Here is a 21,643-nt window from a genome sequence, read left to right as displayed (position 1 = left end):
ACTATTTGTAGAACGGTGTTGTTGCCTGTTGAACGGTGCCTGTAGTATGGTGCCTATAGAACCGTGTGTGTATCATCACTTTCAGGAGAGGATGAGAGAAAATTGGAGAAATGAAAAAACAGCACGAGTTTCACATTCAAAAACAGAAAATGATGGAAAATCTTAGCAGATCTGACAGCATCTGTGGAGAGAAAAAAAAATTAACATTTAGAGTCCGTAAGACTCTTCTTCGGAGACTCTTTTTTGAGTCAAGTGGACTCGAAACGTTAACTCTGTTTTCAGATCTGCTGAGTTTTTCCAGTATTTTCTGTTTTTGTTTCAAATTTCCAGCATCCGCAGTATTTTGTTTTTATCTAGGAGTTTCACATATTTCTCTCCCATCTGTTTCTAGGAGAGACTCTGTCTGCTGGTCACTTTAAATCAGATAATTGTATTAATTCGCAAAACCAGGTCAGGAAAATGGATGACAGTGGTTATTATTCTGTATAACAGTGGGTACAATGTGTAACAAATGTGTTAGTTAAGACATTTTCTCCTTAGTATTTCTAACAAAATGATAATTCCTATATATAGTGAACAGAGATTCTTACCCCAGGTTTCATTTCTATTAAGCACGTCATTATAAGTGGGAGCTGTGGTTTGGTATCAGCTGGTGACTTGAAGCTCCAAGGCCTTTAAAAATTTACTGTTTTCTTTTCATCAGGTCTCTTCCCAGCCATCCTGAATCTTGCCAGTAATGCTGTGATCTCCACCAATGCAACCTGTGGTGAAAATGGTCCTGAGATGTACTGTAAACTGGTCGAGCATGTCCCTGGGCGACCAATACGAAACCCACAGTGTCGCATTTGTGATTCAAACAGTGCAAATCGTAAAGGTAACTACCTGTCAAATGTATTCGTAACATTATGTCTGTTTGTCTATGCGCCATAATGGGTTTCAGTAGGAAGTGACATATGAGACATTTTATAATGAATTGCAGATTGTTAGGAAACTCAGATGCTTAGCTTGATCTAAAGTCGAAGGCTGTGAACTCTGAAGAGGAATCTGGAGGCCCTCCTCCCTGAAGGCCCATCACAGCGCTCACCCACACCCTCCGCCAGCGCAGAGTCACGCATCTCGGTGGGACCTAGATTTAGAATAGCCCTGGGTTCACAATCTGATGGGCACATAGCACGGTCAGATCCACAGCAGGTGGTGGCAGGGACTTCCCTGGTGTCTGGCACTCGGAGGACTGGTGTAGGCCAGAAATTTGCTGAGTCCGAGTCAGATGACGAGCCCCTGGACTTGGTCATGTCACAGTTGCTGGAGCTGCAAAGGCAAGCTTGGGAACCTCAGGAAGGGATGTCTGCTGCACTCTTCGTGTTACAAGGCATGATGGAGGAGTCTGTCCATCTTCAGTGAGATGGTAGCACCAGCATGCCAACGCACCGAGGCCACCACTGGTAGGATGGCGGTCGCCATGGAGACCTTAGTCCAGAATGTTGCTCCTGCACTGCTATGTGGGCTTAACTCCATCGCTGATGTCATAGTTGGACTCCAACAGTGCGTACGTGAGAGAGAACACAATCTCACTGCAGCTATGCCTACTCTCAAGGAGTCAGCCTTGGACCCCAGGCACCCAGTGGGAGGAGGATCAGCAGGTGTACACCCCCCGGGCCATCCATACAGGTGACTCCACGACTGTGGCCCACCCGAATACCTTCTTCCTGTGACCTCAGCAGCTCCAGCTCCACGAGCCAAGGAGGGTGCAACTGCCAAACAGCAGGACCCCAAATGCAGGTTCCTTGTTCTGATGAGCAGTGTTATTGTCACTCAGATATGAAACCTTTCTCCACAAGATAAAGGCGGGTATCTCAGTCCAGGGCCTCTTCCCTGTGCAGTGTGTAACCTTCAGAGCAAAGTATTGGCCCGGCCTCACACTCCCTGGACACATTACTGATGCCTGCTCCTCGATGGTGCTTGTCATTGCTTCCAGAAAGTAGTGGGCAGGCACCACAGAGTTCTGTCATAATTTTGGTGTGCTCCCAGCACTTTTAAGGTGGGGCTGGCCCCCATCGCTTCAGCATCTGTGAAGGTGGACGAAGGATCAGATGCTTCTAAAGTTTCATGGCTACGTCTCTATGATATGACCCTGATCACAGAGTGCAAGTGAGTTGCCCTCAGCCAGACAGGAGTCAGGCCTTCTCAGAAGCTCTGTGAAGATCTATGGAATGTCCCCACTGCATGTTGTCATCATCCTCCTGCGATCGAGTGACTATTAGGGCCTCGACTGCATCTCCATGACAGGAGCGTTCTCACAGAGGGTTTTTGCATTGCCATAAGCCTGACTGGAGTCAAAACGTTCATAGATATGATGTGAGGAACTATGGGGCCGCCTCATTGCATGTTGTCATCATCCTCCACAAATCTAGTAGCTATGAGGGCTTTTCTCATTTAGCCAATGCTAGGGCCTCATTCCCGTCATTGTAGCCTCTGAGGACCTTCTCACCCTCATCACCATCGACGACTTCCACGTTGGAGATGTGAAGCTCCTCCATCTCCTCTGCAGCCAGCTCCTCTCCCCATTACAGGTTGTAAAGGGCGCAGCAGGTGATGATGATGTGTGACACCCTCTGTGGATTATATTGCAGGGCTCCACCAGACCGGTCCAGGTACCGGAACCTAATTTTCAGCATCCCGATGGTTTGCTCCACTCCCTGGGAACTGTGCACAGACCTCCAGGATGCATTGGTGGTGGTCGTACACCAGCTGAACATTCAGCGAATGGAACCGTTTGCGGTCGACACAGTTGATCGCTTGTTGTGACAGAGATTCTGAACGCCAAATGAGTGCAGTCGATGGCACCCTGCCCTGTGGGAAACCCGAGATCTGGAGAAATCCAATCGCTCTTGAATCCTGGCTCTCCTGGTCCCAGGTGAAATGCATAAAGTTGTGTGCCCTCGCAAAGGTGGCATCCAAGACCTCATGGATACATTTGTGGGTGGAGGCTTGTGATATCCCACAGAGGTCTCCTGTGGAGCCCTGAAAGGAGCCACTGATGTAGAAATTGAGCGCCACTGTCACTTTCACGGCCACTGGCAGTGGACACCCTCCATGTCCCCTTTGGTGCCAAATCCTGCAGCAGGTGGCAGATGTGACTGACTGTGGAGGGCTGTGAGCACCTCCACCAGTGACTGCTCCATGGCCAGCTTTAGCGAGGAGATTGTACAACATGCCCAGTTGTCCAGATGTTCTGCAGTCATTACTTTGCAGTCTGTGCCTGAGGGGTGAAAATCTCTGGAGCTATTTGGTGGTACTTTGATGCCTTTGCGTTGCTTGAGTGGGCAGAGTAGCTAAAGGCCCGACTCCAACCCTATCAATGTGGCTGCACCTGAACTGTCTCAGCTGCAGAGGGATGGTCACCTTATACAAGGTTTCCCTAATGTGTGGCTGCTTCCCTTGCCCACTGCTCCCCCCCCACCCTGCATGTGCTTGTGCGCTACCTTCAACCAGTGGGCAGCCCTTGTCCGCTCCAGCAAGTCACCTCAACTGAAGGCAGCCTTTGCGCCCTCCCCACCCCCCCCCCCCCCCCCCCCCCCCCCCCCCCCCCCCCCCCCCCCCCCCCCACCCCCACCCGCCAAGTCACCTCAATCGCAGGGCAACACTTGACCCCACCACATCAGTGCACTTCAGCCTTGAAGTCTAACAGGCATCCAGGGTGAGCATGCCACCATGTTACTGTGTACTCACAGGCTAGGAAACCTGCGATGAGTAAGTCACCTCCTGACTCCCCAAAGCCTGTCTAGCATCCACAAGGCTCAAGTCAGGAGTGTGATGGGATACTCCACACTTGCCTGGATGAGTGCAACTTCCACAACACTCAAGTAGCTTGACACTGTCCAGGACAAAGCAGTCCACTTGATTGGCACCAGACCCACAAACATTCACTCCCTCCAATACTGACACACTGTAGCAGCAGTGTGTACTATCTACAAGATGCACTGTAGAAATTCACCAAGGCTTCTTAGACAGCACCTTCCAAACCCATGACCACTACCATCTAGAATGACAAAGGCAGCAGATAGATGGGAAAACCATCACCTGGAGGTTCCCCACCAAGTCACATCCTGACTTTGAAATATATCGCTGTTCCTTCACTGTCGCTGGGTGAAAATCCTGGAACTCCCTTCCTAACAGCACTGTGGGTGTACCTACACCACATGGGCTGCAGCAGTTCAAGAAGGCAGCTCACCATGGCCTTCTCAAGGGCAACTAGGGATGGGCAATAAATGCTGGCCCAGCCAGCGAAGCCCACATCCCACGAACAAATAAAAAAAGCTATCTCCGGGTTCCCCTCAAAGTGCAGTCAGCCAAGTGCACACGTTTTATATGCTGTTGTGAAACATGTCAGTGTGCAATCATGACATGGCGGACGATCCAGCAGGGAGGGACGATTCTGGCGGGCTGGCCTTATAATGATATGCAGATGTATTACAATGAGGTTCCCGTCCGATGGTGGGAAATGTGGCCTGCCACCGACAGGCAGAGCGGGCGATCGCAAACTGGTTTCGTGAAGTCTCAAAACTGATTGTTGGTCTTCTCGCCATATTATCTGCTCACGCCACTGACCACGCCTGATGCCAGCGGGCACAGAAATCCCGGCCAAAGTTTCCATGAGACTGGTTGGCTTACAGTGTAGCAGACATCTGGGTGGGTTGTTGTAAAATCCATGGAATCTGCTTTGGTTGCATCTGACCTTTATTTTGGAGTGTGGTGTGTCTGACCACATTTTGCCTGTTATTTCACATGTACCACATACTTACCCTGAATATTAGAGTATAAGATAGCTATAGTAAATTGTTTTATCTTTCCTTTCTGGGATCTGCCTTGTCCAATAGTAACATCTGGGATCGTAACAAAATGTTTTTGACCTGTTGTAGTGGCAGATTTTCTTTGCCGTTTTAAATAACGATTTCTTGTTGGGTTGGGGGAAGGGCTTGAGTGCTGCAATTCTTGAAGCTAATGTGTTGCCTGTGTTAGTTGGGGGAGAAGTTAGCCTACTCACAGACAATTATTTTCTCTGACATCCAACAGAAAACCTATAAAATGTCATGAACCAAAAACTGTTCTGGTGACTTTTGACATAGTATTTCAGACACTTGCAATTCTTTTCCACTGTCCCAGAATTGACCGGGAAGAATTTTTCTGGTTATTATTATTGTCAAGGATGCATTCAAAATGAACACTGTTCATAGTGACCAGTGTCATGCTTCTGCCTGAAGTTTAAGGAAACGGCACCTTGTTAGATGTGCTGCGATAACTTAGGGTGGACTTTAATGTGAAGGATGCTGTGCTTGTCAATGGAACAGGTCCTGTTTTTTTCATGTCTGGACCCACTTGCATGTCCTGGGCATATTCCTGCTAGCAGGCCTCCTCCCTGACAGGGTTTTGCATCAAAGCAGGACAGGAAGTAGGAACATAGCTGCAGATTGCACTGTGAGAGCCTGATGTTCTAATTAATTTTTTTTATTCATTCACAGGATGTGGGCATTGTTGGCAAAGCCAGTATTTATTACCCAGCTCTAATTGCCCTTGAGAAGGTGGTGGTGAGCTACCTTCTTAAACAGCTGCATCCATGTAGTGTAGGTGCTGTTAGGGAGAGAATTCCAGGATTTTGACCCAGCGCTGGTTAAAAAAAAATGGCCATAGGGTTCCAAGTCAAGGTGGTTTGTGACTTGGAGGAGAACTTGTAGGTGGGGTTCCCATGCATCCACTCCCCTTGTCCTTCTAGGTGTTAGAGGCTGTGGGGTTTGGAAGATGCTATTGAAGGAGCCTCAGTGAGTTGCTGCAGCGGACCTTGTAGATGGTACAAACTGCTGCCACTGTGCGTCGGTGGTGGAGGGAGTGAATGTTTAAAGTGGTTGATGGGGCGCTGATCAATCAGGTTGCTTTGTCCTGGATGGTGTCGAGGTTCTTGTGTCTTGTTTGAGCTGCACTCATCCAGGCAAGTGGAGTGCATTCCATCACATTCCTGACTTGTGGACAAGATGGTGGATAGACTTTGGGGAATTAGGAGGTGAGTTCCCAGGCTCTGACCCACTGCTGGCATCACAGCATTCATCTTTCCAGTCAATGGTTAACGAAATGTCCCGCCTCTCCAACATAAGAGACTCTCACATCAGCTTCCCACCACCATAAATATGGCAACCGATGCACACACATTGAGCTTGAGGTCACATGTTGAAATTTTTAAGATTGAACACCTCTACCTTCAGCACCCCTGACCTCCTCCTGCCTGTTGTGAGGACATTACTATGAAGGCCATAACTTCTAAGCTTGTCTTGGTGGGACCTGGAGAGCATGAGTGGTTCTCCTGGCCAAATAAGGAAATGATTGGATCATTCCTGGTGCTGGTTCCCTTGATCCTCCTCCCTGCTGAGTCTTCTATTCTCACGATATATCCGAATGACAGTGAGAGCCTGTGTCTGCCCAATCTTTGCCTGTAGCAAATGGGCAATTGTCTATGCCAGCTTTGGGTGGGCGAAATGCAAATGAGATTTGGCCATTAATATCAGATGGCACTCTGGTAGAGGCTTCCAGGTGCTGTGCACGAGGTTTAAAACCCCCTCTAATGGGCAACTGGATGCCATTTTATCTGAATATTGATATACTCTGCATTTGGAATGAGCTATACAAACAAATGATGGAAGGGGAAAGACAGCCTGAGGAAGGATGTAGACAATTCAAAGGAACAATAAGTATTCCTCTTTCTTTGTGCTGTATCCGTAGAACGACATCCAATAATGAGTGCTATAGATGGAACCAACAACTGGTGGCAGAGTCCCAGTATCCAGAATGGCAAGAAATATCACTGGGTGACGATTACCCTGGATCTCAGACAGGTGAGGGAAAATAAATTAAATAAACCTTGTCGCACATTGGTATCATTTTTACTATATAAATTCTTTAAATGCACCTCCTTAATGCTGACAATTCCTAAGACAAATGTTAATGGCAATGAAGAAACCTATGTCCCATGTTTGATCAGAAAGCCAAACTGTACCTTAGATTTATTTCAGTGATGCTATCATTGCTCGTGTTCAGATTAGAAAGAAGGAATTTTCATTTATATAGCACCTTTTATGTTGTCAGGACTTTCCAAAGTGCTCATCTGAAAGGCAGTGCCTCTGGCAGTGCAGCACTCCCTCGGTGCTGAACTGCAGTGTCAGCCGAGATTATGGGCTCAGGTCTCTGGAGTGAGGTCTGAACCTAACAATCTTCTGACTCTAACCGGTGAATGCTGCTACTGACATTTTACCTGAATGGCAAGATTCCGAGAGCATGCTCAGAGTACTGGCGATGATGGGTTTGAAATCTTTCTGTTCCAAAGTTCTTGTAGCTTTGATATATTCATTATCATGCCATGCTCTTCCAGCGATGTTCCAGGAATTGCCAACGCTTCAGTTTGTGTCCTCATGCAACACTGGCTGATGACGTGAAGGGAGCTTACCTCTTGCACATTTAATTGTTTGATTGATGGGCCACAAGTTACAAGCACCATTTAGAATCCTCTTTAAGTTTCATCTCATCCAGGTGCAATCGAATGCCAACTTCACAGATGTTAACAAGCAAATGTAAAGATATATGAAGAGGAAAAAAAACTACCTCTACAAATCCTGCAGGAAGAAAGGGGAAAGGGTCACTTGGATGAATATAAGAATAAGTAGAAACGTGTCAAAGGCATGAGGGGGGCAAAGCCAAACCTACAATGATTCACAGCAGCAAAGGCTAAACAGAACAGTTAAAAAAAAATCAACAGGGGGGCAATTCGGGACGAGGCGATTATGCAGAAAGACTTTAAACAAAGGTGGAACCAAACTCATAAATATTCAGAATAATGACTTCCTCCTGATATCCACAAGGGAAGGTGTGAACAATAAATTCTCTCCAAACAGGGATAAGCTAATTAAGTCACCAATATAAATGTGACAGAGCGGCTGAAAGGGCACAAACTGAAGAGAAACTTGCAGCAGAAACTCGCTGCTGCTTGACACCAAGAAGAACAAAAATAGAGGACAAAAGCAAAATAATTAAGTGAGGCTATAAGTGTTGATTTGGGAGGGTAGTGTTGGGTTGGAAGCAAGAGTGCATACCAGCTGGGGTTAAATGGGGCAGAGAGGTCAGGTAACATTAGGAAGCCTAGAGAGGCCACATCTGCTGGGAAGTAGGTCAGAATCCGCTAATGCATGCCAGGTTCTTGATGAAGGTGATGCTCAGGGAGTGACATTATGGAAAACAAAAACAGAATTACCTGGAAAAACTCAGCAGGTCTGGCAGCATTGGCGGAGAAGAAAAGAATTATTATGGGTTGGGCCAGGCAGAGAAGTTGAGGAGATCAGTACTTGGCTGCGACAGAGAAAGTTTTTAAAAAATCAGAAGTTAAGAATAAACATTTTTAAAATCAAAGTGCTGTTATTGTGCTGCAGCATTTCCTGATTAATACGCACCAGTCAGCAATCTTACAATATTAGTTTGCACAATGTAACAGTGCAGAGGCAAAGAACTAGATTTCCAGCATCCGCAGTTTTTTTGTTTTTATCCTTTAACAATGGGATGGCTGATTCCTTTGCAGGCAACTGTTTGGAAACACTGGGAGATCTCTGCATTCAATGGCTGTTTGAGATGCAGGCAGTGCTTGACAGCGCTGTTACATGAGCACTGTTTATGCAGAGTATTGTTGAATGTGCAGTTTGATGGGAGTCAGGAGGCTATCAGTCTCCCACATCACCACGTATTAAAATTCCAACGAGATGCAAAGCCCCATCGTAAAAGTGTCATGTGAACTTTTCAAGCTTAGAACGGAACCTTTCTAATAATAGAAAAGAGCAGTCTCAGTCTCACATGCCGTTTGTCACTGAGCTTAATGTGAGGTGTAACTTTCCACATCAATCAGATCCGCTAGCTGTGCCTCACATTGTTCAGATACAAATCTGAGGCTGATATTACTCAAACCTTTTATCTGATTCATATTGCAGAACTCTTTCTACTGCAGTATTGGCACCATGTGGTCTCACTGCACTCTGTTTACATTGCACACAGCCTTATTTGTTCTGTGGATATATCTCCAATGCAAAAGTGATCAGAGGCTTCATCTGTGTAAACAGAATATTAGAACTAATGTTCCCTGCAATTTTTTTTCGAGTTGTGTGGGCGATTTCTTTAAATGCGTGACCCCCTTTAAATTTCTTCTGCAGCTGGGCACATGCAGTAATTTAAAGGGGCTGACTTGTGCATAGCCTCGGTGGAGATTTTCCAGTTGCTGTGCAGCCATGCAACTGAGAGGGAATATTGACTATAGGGTCCACTTTCAGCTATTAACTGGAAGGTAAGGGATACTGATCCTTCGAGTTGGGGCGGATGATCAACTTCCCATGACCCCTCTTTCATTACCAATACCCTCTTCAGAGAGGACGCAGAAAAGATTTACTTGAACTGTTCCAGGGATGAGGACCTTTAAGTTACTTGGATAGATTGGCGAAGCTGGCCTCCTTAAAGAAGGTTGAGAGTAGATTTGACCGAGTTGCTCAAAACCATAAAGGGGCTAGACAGAGTAGATAAGGAAAACGGTTCCCACCGGTGGAAGGGGCAAGAACTGGAGTAAACAGATTTACGATAATTGGCATGGGAAACCACGGCAATGTGAAGGAAACTCTTCTTACACAGTGAGTGGTTATGATCTGGAATGAGAGGGGGATAGAGACAATCAAGGCTGTCAAAAGGGAATTGGATAAGCTCCTGAAGAGAGAAAAATTGCAGGGTTACAGGGAAAGGGCAAGGGAGTGAGAGTAGCTAAATTGTGCTTGCAGATAGCTGGCACAGAGTCGATAGGCCAAATGGCCTCCTTCGGTGCTGTAAATGTTCTATTATCCTATGATTCCATTCTATATGGTCAGATCATTACAGTGTAGCAGGAGGTCATTTGGCTTATCAAACATGTGCTGCTGCTAGCTCCTCAACCAGAGTTATCCTCTTATCAGAGAAGGTTTCCTGCCCTGACTTTTTAAAAAGTTCCCCATTTTTAAACACTTATTCAATTCCCTTTAATTTCTACCTCTCTAGCTGAAGGTGGTAAATCATCCCATCTTCTTATAACTGTGTGAAAAATCTTCTCATTCTCCCATTGATAATTCTGAATCCATGGAACCTCCTTGGTCCTTCCTGGACCTGAATTTACCAACAAATGGAAGCAAGCTTAACCCATTCACCCTGAAACCTCTGCTAAATTCCCATTAACCTTTTATGCTCTGATATCGGGCAAAAAAAAAGTCCCATCTTTTGAGCCTTTCTTCACAGCGATAATTTCTCATTCCTGGCATCATTCGGTCGATCTTCACTGTGCTCTTTTCTGGCTGTTTCATTTGATAGATATGTTCAAGTGACTGCACCAAAATGTAGTCATTCAGAGACAGAACTGGATGCTGCAATATTATAACAACATTTGAAAATAATACGGTCTGTAATATGTAAAGCTGGAGTGCACAATCCTGATGGAACTATCTGACACGCTTCATCTTGCCACAAATGCAAGAAGTTGAGATGGTCCTTCAGAGAGTGCTTGAAAAAGCATTGAATAGCTATGAAAATAACAGAAGTGATGAGAGTGCCCAAAGGCTTTTTTAATAATGGGCTACATGTCCAATTACATGTGGGCTTTGATGTGTGCCCCTGATAGCCATATAGTTATTAAAATGGAACAATCATTGGATTGTGGCGCCTACCACCAAGCTGATCAAAGTAGCATTCACTGCCGACTAGTGAAAAAAATCTCAATTGAGTATCTGACCTTTTGTGCTTCTGTGACTGTATAATCATTCTCAATTTGATTCTTCAGAAAGAAGGAGATAGTTATGTGTTGCAGGCTGAACATTTCAGAAGTGCTGAACGTATATTAATAAACATTTTTGCTAATGCAAGTCTTTCTAAGCTGTTACATCTGAGAGTGATGCATGTTGAAAGGAACATTGTTGCCAATTTGTTTTTCCCAGTCATTATAGCTACCAACCCCTTCCCCCTGACCATGACCCTTGCAAGGCCTGTATGGGCCAGTGAGTTCATTGATCTGTATTTGTGGTTTAAGTTATCAGTGGAAGCTGTTTGGTCATTGCCAGCATTACATCAAGGCCCAGTTCACACACACGCAATTTGTTGAATGGAGATGAGGAGCAGGACCCCTGTTTGACTTATCCCCAGCTCAGGGAGTCTGAAATGGCTTGGTGCAACTTAACTCTTGCCCTGTAGAGATCAGTCTGATCCTGGAGCTTCCTGTCTTTGTAGTTAAGTGCTGCAGTGAGTGTCACCTTTGAACTGCTGGAGGCGCTGCAGTGAATCTTTAGTCCTGTCTACTCTTCTTGCACTCAATCTTTTTGCTTGATGTCTTGATAGATGTCCACGCCACTGAAGTGAAAAAATGCCAGGGTAGATTTTGACTTTTGGACAGTTGACCGATGGAATGCACCAACTATGCATCCTTTCAATCAGTGGGGAGGCCCCAGCCACTTTGAAGTGAGAGTGTCTGTCCTTGACATCAAGGCTGCTTTCGACCGAGTGTGGCATCAAGGAGCCCTAGCAAAACTGGAGTCAGTGGGAATCGGGGGAAAGCTCTCCACTGGTTGGAGTCATACCTGGCAAAAAGGAAGATGGTTGTGGTTGTTGGAGGTCATCTCGGTTCCAGGACATCATTGCATTAGTTTCTCAGGGTAGTATCCTTGGCCCAACCATCTTCAGCTGCTTCATCAATGACCTTCCTTCCATCATAAGGTCAGAAATGGTTGCACAATGATTGCACAATGTTCACCATTCGCGACTCCTCAGATACTGACACAGTCCACGTCCAAATGCAGCAAGACCTGGACAATATCCTGGACAAGTGGCAAGTAACATTCACGTCACACAATGACCACCTCCAACAAGAGAGGATTTAACCATCGCCCCTTGAGATTCAATGACATTGCCATCACTGAATCCCCCACAGTCAACATCCTTGGGGTTACCTTGACCAGAAACTGAACTGGACTAGCCATATAAATACTGTGGCTACAAGAGCAGGTCAGAGGCTAGGAATCATGCAACAAGTAACTCACCTCCTGACTCCCCAAAGCCTGTCCACCATCTACAAGGCACAAGTCAGGAGTGTGATGGAATACTCCCCACTTGCCTGGATGAATGCAACTTCCACAACACTCAAGAAGCTTGAAACCATCTAGGTCAAAGCAGGCTACTTGATTGGCATCACATCCACAAACATTCACTCCCTCCACCACCGACACAATAGCAGCAGCATGTACCATCTACAGGATGCGCTGCAGGAATTCACCAAGGCTCCTTCGACAGCACCTTCCAAACCCACAACCACTACCATCTAGAAGCAAAGGGCAACAGATAGATGGGAACACCACCGCCTGGAAGTTCCCCTCCAAGTCACTCACCATCCTGACTTGGAAATATATCACTGTTCCTTCACTGTCGCTGGATCAAGATCCTGGAACTCCCTTCCTAACAGCACTACGGGTGTTCCTACACCATACATGGACTGCAGCGGTTCAAGAAGGCAGCTCACCACCACTTTCTCAAGGACAACTAGGGGTGGGCAATAATGCTGACCCAGCCAGCGAAGCCCACATCCCGCAAATGAATAAAAGAAAAGGATCTTCATTACAAGTGCCTGGCTAATGGGCATCCTCCTGCACCTCACTAGATGGTCAGTGGAGTAATCCTGAGGAGTCATGAGGCAGCAAGGACCCACAGTACTCTACAGGAACCCTGGAGGATCACTCCTGCTCCTCGTTGGGCTGACAAAAAGCAGATCAGAAATAGTTTGGAAGCTTTTTTTCAAATTGCCGCCTGGGACATATGAGTTGTCTATTCACCCGTGGAAATGTATGTGTCAGGTTGCATTTTTAAAGGTCCTGTAGGTAGAAAAATGGGATCACCTGATTGCCCCTTGGAAGGTCCCTCTCCAAGATGGTGACAGTAACAGGATGTTGAGTGTTCCCGATGCCAGCCTTGGTCCAATACCAGAGATAAAAACAAAAAAACTGCGGATGCTGGAAATCCAAAACAAAAACAAAAACAGAATTACCTGGAAAAACTCAGCAGGTCTGGCAGCATCGGCGGAGAAGAAAAGAGTTGACGTTTCGAGTCCTCATGACCCTTCGACAGAACTTGAGTTCGAGTCCAAGAAAGAGTTGAAATATAAGCTGGTTTAAGGTGTGTGTGTGGGGGGCGGAGAGAGAGAGAGAGAGAGAGGTGGAATGGGGGTGTGGTAGTAGGGACAAACAAGCAGTAATAGAAGCAGATCATCAAAAGATGTTATTGTTGTTGACATCTTTTGATGATCTGCTTCTATCACTGCTTGTTTGTCCCTACAACCACACCCCCCCCCTCCACCTCTCTCTCTCTCTCTATCTCTCCGCCCCCCACACACACACCTTAAACCAGCTTATATTTCAACTCTTTCTTGGACTCGAACTCAAGTTCTGTCGAAGGGTCATGAGGACTCGAAACGTCAACTCTTTTCTTCTCCGCCGATGCTGCCAGACTTGCTGAGTTTTTCCAGGTACTTCTGTTTTTGTTTTTGTTTTGGTCCAATACCACCTTGTTTACTCTGAGCTGGCCAGGTCAGAATCAGGACTGGAGGGTTAGTTGGATCAGCAGACTCAGTGCCCTATTAGCAACAAAGTTCCAAGTGGCGCCATTCCTAAAGTACTTTGACCTGCAAGGGGAGAGCCCAAGCCTGTTTTAAGCAGTGGACCTTTTGATCATGATGTAGATAGGACTGCGACTGCAGTTTTGAAGGATGTGCGCTCTCCACAAGTCCAAGGACCACCAGAAATGTCTCCAAGCCCAAACTGCCTGATATTGTGTTGACCCAGAATCAGTTAGCCCAAACAGGATTTCCTTTCAGAGAGTGAAGGTTAAATGAGGCCCCCACTCAAAATAGCTCAGGTCATCACATCCAGTGGGCAGGTGGCTCCCACACTTCATCAGTAGGCTGCCCAAGTATGAAAATTGGCCTAGAGTGCAACAATAACAACAGCATGCATCCATATAACACTTTTAACATAGTCAGCTGTCCACTAATGCTTCACAGCAGCATTACCAATCACATGTTGATGCTGAGCCACTTAAAGGGACAGATGACCAAAGGCTTGGTCAAAGAGGTAGGTTTTAAGGATTGTCTTACAGAGTATCGTGAGTACAGCAGCGGAGAAGTGTAGGGAGGGAATTCCAGAGCCAAGACCTTAGCAGCTGAAGGCATGGCTACCAATGGTAGAACGATGAAAATCGGAGATGAGCAAGAGGCTTCAACTGCTGAAGATCTTGAAACACTGCATGCATACATATCCCAAACTGAAAACAAACCTCGTAATGATACAATCAGAGAAGCTCCTTCTCTGCTCGGTCATTTGAATTATTTATTCATATTTATATACTTAATTATTTATACCATGCCATCTTTGCACTACATTTTCAAGCTGTGGTGAAGCTTTTAAGCCTGATTGATGTGAAATTAGTTCTGATTGATGTATCATGTATGATGAAAACTTGAGTATTGAAGGAACCCATATTGCCTTTATCGAATTCAGCCTCTGAAACTTCCTGAGATGCACAATGCCTTGCGTCGTTGGTGCAACAAGGTGGTGTTATAGATGTTAATGGGATTATAGTGGAGGGTCTGTTGTTACTGAGAAGATACTTACACAAGGCTGTTGGCACTGTTTAAACCATGTTTGCGAGTATGTGGGTGAACAGGAAAGGATGCGAGAAAGGGGGCTTTGATTCTCATTCTCCCACGGTAATTAGCCAAATGGGCTTCAACTATTTGCACATCTCATGACTTCTTTCCTGTCACAAACTTACAGTTTCCTCTTGACCCCCAACTGTTTTTTCACAGGTTTCTGGGCTGGTGGCTGCCACTGTTCCTTTTGTTTGCACTTGGCCTGTTTTTCTAATTGCTTTAGCAGTCCCTGAATGGCTTTACGCATTGCTGCTTTTTGCCGAGTACGTGAAAGAAGCTGTTTAGATGTGAAATCTAATTGCAGATTCATTTTCTGCGAACCTAGTTTCAGATTAACAGAGGTTGCCAGGGGTTAAGAAACAGTTAAATGACATATTTGCTGTGCTGGTGTTGAGTGTGCACAGCATGTTAATATTGGACTAGAAGCTCAGAATGTGACAATGCAAACTTGGTTGCCATTGGCATTTAAAGTGACTGCAAACCAAAAATGATTGACTTGTTTTTATTTTTTAAGCTGGGAGCAACATGCCAGAGGTTTATTAATGGGAGGGAAGGGCTAGCACTCAGCATTTTATGGGCAAATTCTGACGCTGTTAGGCGATTGCAAAGGACTTGACCTGTTCTTGTAAGTTGAGTTGCCGTTGCATATGGCACTGCATGAGAATGGTTTACAACTGCTGTGTGTCAGCCAGGGCTCAGTTGATAGCACTCTTGCCTCTGAGTCAGAAGTTTATAGGTTCCAAGTCCCATTCTGCAAACTTCAACACATGAATGAAGCTGATACTTTAGTGCAGCACCGAGGGGTGTTGCACTGTCGGAGGTGCTGTTGTTAGGATGAAACCTTAAACCGAGGACTGTGTCCCCTCTCAGGTTGACATAAAAGATTAGACTGCACTAATTTGAAGAAGGCGAGGGGAGTTCATCCTGGCTTTCTCGTTAATATTTGTCCATCAACCAACATCACCAAAAACAGATTACTTGGGCATCATCACATTGTTGTTTGTGGGACCTTGGCTTTTGTGTTTCCTACTCTATAACAGTGACTGTTACTTCAAATATTTTGAAAGTATTTCATTGGTTGTAAAGTGCTTTGAGATGTCCTGAAGTTGTGAGTCACCGAATTGTTGCAGTACAGGAGGCCATTTAGCCCATGGTGCCTGCACCGGCTCTCCGAATGAGCAATTCACTTAGTGCCATTCTCCTGCCTTCTCCCCATAACCCTGCACATCCTTCCTTTTCAAATAACAGTCTGATTCCCCTTTGAGTGCTTCAATTGAACCTGCCTCCACCACATACTTAGGGAGTGCACTCCAAACCTTAACTGCATGAAAGTTTTTTTTTCATATCGCATTTGCTTCTTTTGCCGGTTAATTTAAATTGGTGTCCTCTCATTCTCCGTCCTTTCAAGAGTGGGGACAGTTTCTCCCTATTTACTCTCTCCGGACCTTATGATTTTGAAAACCTCTGTCAAATCTCCTTTCAGCTTTCTTTTCTCCCAGGAAAACAGTTCTACCTTCTTCAATCTATTTTTATAACTGAAGTTCCTCATCCCAGGAACCATTCTCATGAATCTTTTCTGCACTCTCTCCAATGCTTTCACATCCTTCCTAAAGTGCAGCATCCAGAACTGGACGAAATTCTCCAGCTGAGGTTGAATTAGTATCTTACACAAGTTCAACACAACCTCCTTGCCCTTGTACTCAATGCCCCTATTAATAAAGGGCAGGACTTTCCAGCCCTACACTGACATGCATTATCGCGGATGGCGCGGGAAAGTTTGGAGAGCCGTTAAAAGTCAACAGCTCTCCAAATCTTCCCATCTCCCCTGCACTGATGCCTGCCAGTGGCAGGGCTGGAAAATCCCTGCTGAAGCCTGGGATACTGTATGCTTTATTAGCCGCTCAATCTGTCCTGACGCCTTTAATGACTTATGCACCTATAAACCCAGGTCTCTGTTCCTGCACCCCCTTTAGAATTGTGCCTTTCATTTTATATTGTCTCTCCATGGTCTTCCTGCCAAAATGAATTGCCTCACATTTCTCCACATTGAACTTCATTTGTCACCAGTCTGCCCATTTCACCAACTTGTCTATGTCCCTTTGAAGTTCTGCACTATCTTCCTCACAGTTCACATTGCTTACAAGCTTCATATCATCCGCAAATTTTGAAATTGTGCCCCGTACACCACAGGCTTGGCCATTAATATATATCAGGGAAAGCAAGAGTCCCAACGCTGACCCTTGAGGAACTCCACTACAAACCTGCCTCCAGCCCAAAAACAACAATTAACCACTACTCTCTACTTCCTATCACTCAGCCAATTTTGTACCTATGTTGCTGCTGTACCTTTTATTCAATGAGCTATAACTTTGCTCACGAGTGTGTTGTGCGGTACTGTATCAAGTGCCTTTTGGAAGTCCATGTACACCATATCAATGGCATTGTCTGCAACAATGCTGTCTGCTACCTCTTCAAAAAACTCCAGCATGATTTTCCCTTAAGAAATCCACGCTGGCTTTCCTTAATTAACCCACTAAAGACAGGAAAGGCATTACATAAATGCCAATTCTCACAGGTTGAGAAATTTGATTTAGTACAAATGCAGAACTCCCACACCTTGCAATTCTCTCCCTTCATCCAAGTGCCAGTGCTTCACATGTACTGGTGAGTGCGAGTTAGGTACACATCCACTATGATTGCCACACCTAAATGGGTCAGATTATATCTACACCCAATGGTCAGCATATTAATACAGGCCTCTCAGTGTGACTTAGCACTGGAGTGTGACTTTGAATGAGACTGCTGGGAGTTAGGTGAAGGAGGGAGTTAGGGGAAGAGGAGAAGGAGGTGCTGCTTTGCCTTTTTTAACATTTTCACCCCGTAGGAATGAGCTCTTAGTCTGCTACAGGGGAAGAAGCTCGCTGTTTGGTGATTATCTAGTGAGTATCTGGTAAATGGTTAAGGTCTATTTTTTTTATTCACTCATGGGATGTGGGCTTCGCTAGCTGGGCCAGCATTTATTGCCCATCCCTAGTTGCCCTTGAGATGTAGTGGTGAACTGCCTTCTTGAACTGCTGAAATCCATGTGGTGTAGGTACACACACAGTGCTGTTAGGGAGGGAGTTCCAGGATTTTGACCCAACGACACGTAACATTTGACTCAAAACAGATGAACTGATAGCTCAAATAGAAATGCATAAGTATGATCTGATAGCCATTGCAGAGACATTGCTGCATGGTGACATAGATTGGGAGCTGAATATTGAAGGGTACATTAAATTTCAGAAGAACAGGAAGCTAGGAAAAGGGGAAGGGATGGCTCTGTTAATTAACAATGGTATTAGCACAATCGAGAGGTATGACCTAAGTTCAGGAAAATAGGATGAAGAAGGGGTTTGGGTAGAGATGAGAAATGATAAAGGCAAGAAGTCAGTTGTGGGAGTGGAGGCCTCCTAATTGTAACTACAAGGTAGGACAGAGTATAAAGGAAGAGATAACGGCAGCTTGTCGGAAAGGGACGGCGAAAATCATGAGGGATTGTAATCTAAATATAGATTGCAAAAATCAGATGGGAAAAGGTAACCTAGATGAGGAATTCATCAAATGTTTTCAGGACAGTTTCTTAGACTAGCACATTCTGGAGCCAACCAGAGAGCAGGCTGTACCAAACCCGGTATTGTGCAATAAGATAGGATTAATTAATTACCCCATAGTGAAAGCCCTCCTAGGTAGCAGCAATCATAATATGATTGAATTTTACGTTCAGTTTGAGGGAGAGGAGAGTGGGTCCAAGACTAGTATTGTAAACTAAATAAAGACAATTATGAGGGCATGAAAGCTGAGCTAGCTAAAGTGAACTGGCAAATTAGATTAAGGAATAGGCCAATCGAGATGCAATGGCAGACATTTAAAGGGATATTTCAAAAAACACAGACTAGGTACATTCCAATGAGAAAGAAAAATTCCAAAGGGAGGACCCAACATTCGTGGCTGACTAAAAAAGTTAAAGATAGTATCAAACTTAAAGAAAAGCATATGATTGCCCAAAGATGGTTGGCAGGCCGGAAGAATGGGCAGAAAATAAAACATAGCAAAGAATGACTGAAAGATTAATGAGGAGGGAAAAATTAGAGTATGAGAGAAACTAGCTAGAAATATAGAAACAGATAGTAAGAGTTTCTATAGATATTTAAAAAGAAAAGAGTTAATAAAGTGAGCATTGGTCCTATAGAAAGTGAGTTTGGGGAATTAATAGAAAATAAAGAGATGGCAATGAATTGAACAGGTATTTTGCATCTGTCCTCATGATAGAAGATTCAAGGAACATCCCAGAAATAGCCGTAAGCCAGGAAATGGAAGGGAGGGAGGAACTCAAGAAAATTAAAATCACCAGGGAAGTGGTACTGAGCAAATTGTTGGGTCTGTGGAGTGACAAGTTCCTGGGTCCTAATGGACTTCATCCTAGGATCTTAAAAGAAGTGGCTAGTGAGATAGTTGAGACATTAATTTTAATTTTCCAAAATTCAGGGAAGGTTCCATTAGATTGGAAAATAGCAAATGAAAAGGGGAGGGAGAGAGCAAGAATCTACAGTCATTTGATAAAGTACCACATCGAAGGTTATTGTGGAAAATAAAAGCTCATAGTGTAGGGAGTAACATTTTAGCATGGATAGAAGATTGGCCAGCTAACAGGAAACAGAGTAGGCATAAATGGATCAATTTCTGGTTGGGCAAGGTGTTATGAGTGGTGTGCCACAGGGAGCAGTGCTGGGGCTTCAACTTTTTACAATTTATATAAATGACTTGGATGAAGAGCCCAAAGGTATGGTTGCTAAATATGCTGTTGATGCTGAACTAGGTAGGAGTGTAAGTGAAGAGGACACAAGGAGGCTACAAAGAGCTATAGATAGGTTAAGTGAGTGGGCAATGATCTGGCAAATGGTGTATAATGTGGGTAAATTTGAAATTGTCCATTTTGGCAGAAAGAATAAAAAGAGTAAAAAAGAAGCCCATAATCTGAATGGTGAGAGATTGAAGAGCTCTGAGAGGCAGAGTGACTTGGGTGTCCTAGTGCATGAATCACAAAAGGTATGCAGATACAGCAAGTAATTTTTAAAAAGTCATTCATGGGATGTGGGTATCACTGGCTAAGCCAATATTTATTGCCCAACCCTAATTTCCCTTGAGAAGGTGGTGATGAGCTGCATTCTTGAACCGTGCTGTAGGAACAACAACAATGCTGTTAGGAAGGGAGTTCCAGGGTTTTGACCCAGTGACAGTGAAGTAACAGTGATATATTTCCAATCAGGATGGTGGGTGGCCTGGAGGGGAACTTCCAGGTGGTGGTGTTCCCATGTGTCTGCTGCCCTTGTCCTTCTAGATGGTAGCGGTTGTGGGTTTGGAAGGTGCAAAGCTAATAGAATGTTATGACTTATTGTGAGTGGAACTGAATACAAAAGTAAAGAGGTTATGCTTCAGTTCTACCGGGCATTGGTGGGACCACATCTGGAATATTGTGTGCAGTATTGGTCTCCTTATTTAAGGAAGGATGTAAATGCGTTGAATGCAATTCAGAGAAGGTTTACTGGGCTAATACCTGGAATGGGCAGATTGTCTTATGAAGAAAGGTTGGACAGGCTATGCTTGTATCCGCTGGAGTTTAGAGGAGTGAGAGGCGACTTGATTGAAACACATAAGACCCTGAGGGGACTTGACTGCGTGAATGTGAAAAGGATGTTTCCTTTTGTGGGGGAATCTAGAACTAGGGGCCACTGTTCAAAAATAAGAGCCAGAACTTTCTTGCCCCATTGGTGTCGTTCGTTATGGAGGCGGCGAGGGGTGGGGGGAAGTGACAATATGTCGAGAAGGCCAAAGGCCAGTTTCATGCCGGTCTGAAAGCACAGTGGGGTCATCTGATGGTGTCCGCCATGGCAGAATGACAATTCTGCCTGAGGTTGGCATGAACCTGCTTTGCATCCTGCTAATGGGATGCAAAGTAAGACCCAACCAGAATTGTCCTCCCACACCAGATTTATCCTTACTCTGGTGAGAAAACACGTTGGCCCAGAACACATCTGGACAAGTATGATGTGCAGAAGTCAAAATTTACGGTTAGGGCCCTGCTGCGAGGAGCAGAAGATGCTGGATCCTGATAGCTACTGGACCCTGGAGGAACACATGTGTTGCATGCTGGGTGGATTCTCATGGACATGGCTCTGCCGCGAAGCAGCTCATGGAAGGCGAGAGTCCTCCTTGATGTCTTCGGTCTGCTTTGAAACATCATAGTCTTAGCCATGGGCTGGTGGGGTGATTGGTGAAGGGAGGAAGTGGGTGGTCCAGCTATGAGTGGGAGAGGAAGGTGTACCGGTGTGGGTGGGCGGAGGGGGGTGTTGCAAGAGAAAGGTCTAGGTTTGACTGGGAGAGGCAGGTGTACTGGGAGGTGATGAGGTTGTGGGGGGGCGGGCAGAAGGTGTCAGGGGGAGGTGAGGTTTTGGGGGTGCGGATGAAGGTGTCGGGGGTGAGTTGGGAGGGGAGAGGAGCGAGTATTTGGGGGGGGGGGCGCGAAGTAGTGTGTAAAGGGGAGAATGCGGCAAGTGGGGAGGTAGGTATAAAGGGGAGGAAGGTGTAAGGGAAGGATTTCAGAGGGGGGATGGAGTCCAGGGGGAAGGCGGAGTCTGCAAGGGGAGGAAGGTGTCTGGGGAGGAGGGAGTAAGGGTGGAGAAGGAAGTAAGTCTGGGGGATGTCCAAGGCACATGCAAGGGAGGGGTCTGTGGAGTCAATGACTGCCTCCTGGAGCGAACTGAGGACAGGAATGGCAGGAAAGAATGGTCAGCATAAGAGAGGGCAGAGGGTGCCGGAAGGGTGGGA

The 21,643-nt window shown here is 45.5% G+C and overlaps 1 protein-coding gene across 1 annotated transcript in view; it reads left to right on the top strand.

Annotated features, from left to right (window-relative positions):
* Positions 1-459: 459 nt before the first annotated feature.
* Positions 460-21,643, top strand: part of lama1 (laminin, alpha 1) — a 302,752-nt gene continuing 281,568 nt past the window's right edge. The window contains exons 1-3 of the mRNA XM_041189309.1: positions 460-472; positions 704-874; positions 6,769-6,881. Coding sequence (XP_041045243.1) covers positions 460-472; positions 704-874; positions 6,769-6,881 — 297 coding nt within the window. The remainder of the gene's footprint in view (positions 473-703; positions 875-6,768; positions 6,882-21,643) is intronic.

The sequence above is a fragment of the Carcharodon carcharias genome, chromosome 6 (assembly GCF_017639515.1).
Source record: "Carcharodon carcharias isolate sCarCar2 chromosome 6, sCarCar2.pri, whole genome shotgun sequence".
In the NCBI taxonomy this organism is placed as follows: domain Eukaryota; kingdom Metazoa; phylum Chordata; class Chondrichthyes; order Lamniformes; family Lamnidae; genus Carcharodon; species Carcharodon carcharias.
Note: the sequence above shows the minus strand (reverse complement) of the source record. Positions and strands in the feature narration are given on the sequence as shown.